Genomic DNA, 5,510 nt, shown 5'->3' on the forward strand with positions numbered 1-5,510 from the left:
GATTTTTAAAATTTTCTTGGGACTGAAAAAATTCATACCGAGAGATTCTTTTAATTCCTCTCTATATATTCTATTCTCTATGGATCTAAACTAACTAAAAGGAACTTCTTACTTAAATCTGTAATTGTTACCGTTCAAAGGGTGCAAAGTTCAACTATATCTCCACCGTTACTCCGCCTTGACTATAAGCTGCAAATATACAACTTCATTTTTAGACCTTGCTCTCCTTTTAATCAACCCGTACATCAATTTGAAATATGTAACACAAACATTACCCATTTTCAGGCGCACATCATTATTAAATTGAAGTTTGATTTAAGTATCTGGTTCTATAAATGATACTATCCCAGCTACACTGCTGAGGCACATCAGGAGGCCCAGGAGGAGGGCGACCGGGAAGCTCCCTTCCCCTGTTCCAGACTAGAGGCAAGGGAGGCTGTAGCTAACCTGTTCCAGACTGGAGGTAAGGGAGGCTGGAGCTAACCTGTTCTAGACTGGAGGTAAGGGAGGCTGTAACCTTCTACTAACCTGTTCTAAACTGGAGGTAAGAGTGATGGAGCTAACCTGTTCTAAACTGGAGGTAAGAGTGGCTGGAACTGCTACTGCAAATGAAAGATCTTGTGAAGCTTGAACTACAGTGTCCCTAAAAAAAACATAAGAAGTGAAGAAATAAAAAAGAAGTTTTTCGGAAGATAAATATTTATTGAATTCCCCCCCCCCCCCATCCAAGGATAAAAGTTTGCATCCCTATATATATCGCCTTGACACACCTAAATAAAGCAAATAAGTAAGTAAATAAATTGGCCTGCATGGAGGGCCTAGAACATGAGAAATTAATGAATCGATGAACTTCTTATCTTTCTATTTGCTAAGAACGAACAAATATATATGGATGGATGTTTGCATGTGTAATGTGTGTGTATGTTTTATATGATATTAGTTAATTATCTTTAAGATATACAGTTTGTTTCAAAATGTATATAAAGTTTTTAGAAATTTTTTCTTTTACTTTGAAATTTCAGTAAAATTTTAAGAATTTTATTTTGTAATTGAGCGGGTACTATTTCAAAAAAGTAAAACCAGTCAGAATTAAATATTTTTTTTAAGCGATTAATTAAATTTTTAAGTGACCCTTCATGGAAATATGACAATTCCAGATTTACAAGGGTACCCTTGGCCCCTTATTCTGATCAAAAATGTGGAAGATACCGTTGTTTTCCTGTCTCAAAAATTGTTTATTTCTGTGAGTCTCTCAATTCCTTCTTTTAAACAAGAAATGCACAAGTCACTTTTCCTAAGAAACCGCAAATGAAAATAAACAGTTTAAAGAAATAAAAACATTAATCAATAAATGAATAAAAAACTCAGCTTTCAAGGATGACGTTTTAAATTGGGCATTGCAATCCTTGCTTGCAAGGTCACTTGAAATTACGCTTGCAGCTCCGTTTAATGAATGATAATAGGAAAATCAGCAACAGTTTTAATTGTTAGTGTACGCCCTGTATCCTATATATTAATATATAATAATAAACCGATCAAAGTGATTAAAGTTTATAAACTGATTTAACTCCGCCTAATAACTTTCAATCTACCCCCATATACCTTTCATACAGGGTTACCCACAAAGGATGAGACGTCAGAGACGATTATACGAAATTTGTATAGTCCGTTTTCTTGCATTCAGGGTTCCTTGTTGATTTGTATAGTCCGTTTTCTTGCATTCAGGGTTCCTTGTTGACCAAAATTGGTTTATTATTGCTTAATAATTTAGTGAACAAACTAAATACTCAATTGAATGTAGAAACCAAAAATCAAGCTCCAATCAGTATATTTTTAGAGTTTTGGGTCGTCTTTACAGTTTCATCCTTTGTGGGTAACCCTGTATACACTCTGTAGTATATATAACCCTATAATCCCATTCAAACTTTACTCTATGCTCTTGACTTCATAACTTTGTTTATAGCTAAAAGGGACCATTCACTTATTCTATATAATTCTAGGGTAAACTAACTAAACTTATTTGGTAATATTAGTTTTACTTTTCAAAGATAACTGTGACTGTGTTTTTTTTTCTAAAACTATGTTGCTTGTCTGATTTACAAAGGTACCATCAAAATCATTATTTAAGAAAAATATAAGGCTATTGTAATCTTTAATTGCAAATCTCTGTAATATCCAAATATATTATCAAGTACGATAGGTGGCAACAGGGAAATGAACCAATTATATACAACGTCACAAGTGTCAAATATAACAAGGAAAACGAAATTGTTTCACATTAGTTGACATGTTTTCCAAGATTAAATAAAAAGGTATAAAAACAGAGACTAAAGAACACATTAAATTGCACTTATTTTACTGTAAGAAAAGCACCTTATTCTAAAATTATCACTATTATTGATAATTTTGTCGGACACATAAATTGAATTGACACTTGTGACGACAAAATACAACTGTACTGAGAGTGTACAAATTCTAAGTTGCCATCTATTGTACTACAATCTATTTGGTAATTATCTGTAAACGTAGCTTGTGGATCACGCACCCCTGACCCTTTAGTAAAAGAAAATTTAACCTAAAGTCTGACCGCGTCAATGTTGTTGAACCGGCTAGTCTTATTGAGTGTCTGCTTTATTTACCCAATGTCTGGGCGATACAGTACAAACTGGGACCGGAAAAGTTAACCCGGTTCGGAAATTCAATTCAAATGCACTACGGCTGTTCGTGGGATTTGCCATTGTGTTTCTCCATGTCAATCTGATGAATGGCTAAGGGTACCAATGTGAATCTGGCTTTTAGTTTAAAATTCAAAACATTTATTTTGTAAACTGGAAGCAAGTTTCATGAATAATGCATAATTTAAGGCATAATGTTCTGCAAACTTTTTATCTAAATTTAAATTGCCTGCAAACTAATTTAACTTTTTATAATATACCTTAAAATACTTATTAACATATCCTTAGTTTAGAAAATACTAGCTATATAATATTATATATTATATATATTATATTTCATATTTGCAAACTATGGCGAAAAGTCAAAATCTTTATTAGATACATGATTACTCGCTTCAAACTATAATTTTCTAATTATTAAACCTTTTTCAAACTAATAGTGCAAACCTTTGATATTTGACATCAGTGCATGGAACTTTTGTGTTGTAGATATCGATATCAATGTTTGATCTAGATCTTTAGTTAATCTGCAGATTAATTTAATCTTTATTCGATATCCCGCATGGTAATCGTACCCAGTTAAGGGTAAAAAATAAAAACGGGTTGAACTCACCTAACTTGAACGAATAGACAGTTGAAATCCATACTTCCCTCCTCCTCACTCACGGATTCAAAACTCAACTAAGCATATTCATATTAGAATTATCTAACATCTATTTTCACACTTTGCTTGTCTGTATGTTTAGCTGAACTGATCGGGCCAATTTTTTATGGAAACCTATATGACATGACATGATATGACGTCAATGTTGAACAATCTTTCCCGGAATAGAATGACGACAATCAGTACTTTTTAAAATCCGCCAATTTAAGTAGAAAAATCTGCTAAAATTTGAGAATGATTAAAAGCGATTTCGCTTGGTCCAACTTTGACATACTATGATTGTTAAATCAAATAGTATGTATTTTCTCGTTCATTTTCATCTATATATAAATTTGGCTTGTCTGTCTGTTTTTTTGTCTGTCTGTTTGTATCCAATAAACGTCAAAACGGCTGAACCGATCGGCCCCTCTCAATTCCTTCTTTTAAACAAGAAATGCACNTTTGAAAATTTTGAAAATCCACGAAATTTTTTGTGAAAACCCGCGAATTATTTTTGTTTTGTTTTACGATGTACACAAAGAGAACATGTTCACAATTAATTTAGAAGATGGGCGCGAAGCACCCTCTAAGGCTAGTTAACTTATATTTGCATTTGTTTTGTAGCTGTCGTCAATTAGGATTAAGAAAATATTCCAAAAAAAGAATAAGAAAAATGTTAATTGTTATTATTCGAACAAACAAAAATACATGGGATACAAAAAAAGGCCTGAACGAAAATTAATTAATAAAGATAAGGAAATATAATTGCTGCATTAAGAGGGATTGGTCCTTAAATACTTGGTTACCCACAAAGGATGAGACTGTAAAGAAGACCTGTAACTCTCAAAATTTGGCGATTTTAACGTTGAATGGAATGGTCTGTATTAAATGTAGTCTTTAAATAGCCAATTTAATGATTTGGCAAAAATCGAAACCTGATTACAGTTGCAGAGAGTTATGAATATAAGAAAACAGACATTGTAAATTCCGTACAGTCGTCTCTGAAGTCTCATCCTTTGCGGGTAACCCTGTATTCATTTTACTTTTCCTTCTTTTATTTAATAGATGCAGTGAATAAAATTTAAACACAAAGAAAAGAATTCTTTTGCTCCATGCATGTTATGCAAATAATCATTATTCTATTCGTATTATTTCAATGATTTATAAAAACCGCAAAAAAAATTTCGTCGGAGATATACCAGCTTAAACTAAATCAATGAAAGTCTATGTGTAATCGGTCGTTCAGTAAAATCGTTTGTTCAATAAAATCGTTTGTTGAGTAAAATCGTTTGTTCAGTAAAATTGTTTGTTCCTTAAAATCGTTCGCTCAGTAAAAGTTTTTTTTTTCAAAAATGTAAAGAAAAATCGTTCGTTCATTTAAAAACAATCGTCATTTAAAAAGTGAGTTCCATAAAATTGTTTGTTCAGGAAAAAACAATTGTTTTTTTTTTAAATTCATTTGAACGATTTCAAATTGTTCGGGGTCTTTTCGTTAATTTTTTAAAAACAATCATTTTTCATTTCTACGAACGATTCATTTGTTCGTCCATCGTTAATTTTTTTCACAAAAAAATTTCATTTGTTCTCAAAAATTTTGTTCGTTCAAAAAAACTATGCCCATCTTTTGGCATGGAACGCCTACCCCCTATAGCGTTTTATCATTTCAACACAATTTTAGACATCACAGACAACGTTTTGACACTTGCAAATATCTATTAACGTAAGAAATTGAGTCTTTGTCACAGACTCAAATTTTCTAAATACTATAACTTTGTTACAAAATGGTGTGAACATTCGATATTTCAAATTTAGATTATTTGATCTGACAGGAATCATAGTTTGAAATATCTAAGATCTACGACATTGGGGTTCAAAGATATAGGGATTAACAAATCAGAGGTTGTGTCAAAGACTCAATTCCTTTGATTGTGAAAATACTTTAAGAAGCCCCGGCGTGAGATTTAAAAGTTTCGCCTTGATGGATATTTCGGTATTTATAGATTCTTACCGTGCACCTATTATTTTCTAGGGTAGCTGATACTCCATCCATGCAGTCTTCATTCTCAGAGTTTTTAAGAACCTTACAGGTCTCTTCTCCTAGGCTCCATTGGCATATATCCACATCATCATCAGCACTATATATATATATATATATATATAAATATATATATATATATATATATATATATATA

At 32.0% G+C, this 5,510-nt stretch overlaps 1 protein-coding gene across 1 annotated transcript in view; it reads right to left on the minus strand.

Moving 5' to 3' along the window:
- Nucleotides 1-564: 564 nt before the first annotated feature.
- LOC111717889 (uncharacterized) overlaps nt 565-5,510 on the minus strand; it is a gene marked incomplete at its 3' end in the record, with an annotated part of 6,471 nt that continues 1,525 nt past the window's right edge. The window contains 3 exon segments of the mRNA XM_023493350.1: nt 565-643; nt 3,289-3,356; nt 5,327-5,453. Of these exon segments, the coding sequence (XP_023349118.1) occupies nt 565-643; nt 3,289-3,356; nt 5,327-5,453 (274 nt within the window).

The sequence above is a fragment of the Eurytemora carolleeae genome, unplaced genomic scaffold, assembly GCF_000591075.1.
Source record: "Eurytemora carolleeae unplaced genomic scaffold, Eaff_2.0 scaffold1353, whole genome shotgun sequence".
Taxonomy (NCBI): Eukaryota; Metazoa; Arthropoda; class Copepoda; order Calanoida; family Temoridae; genus Eurytemora; species Eurytemora carolleeae.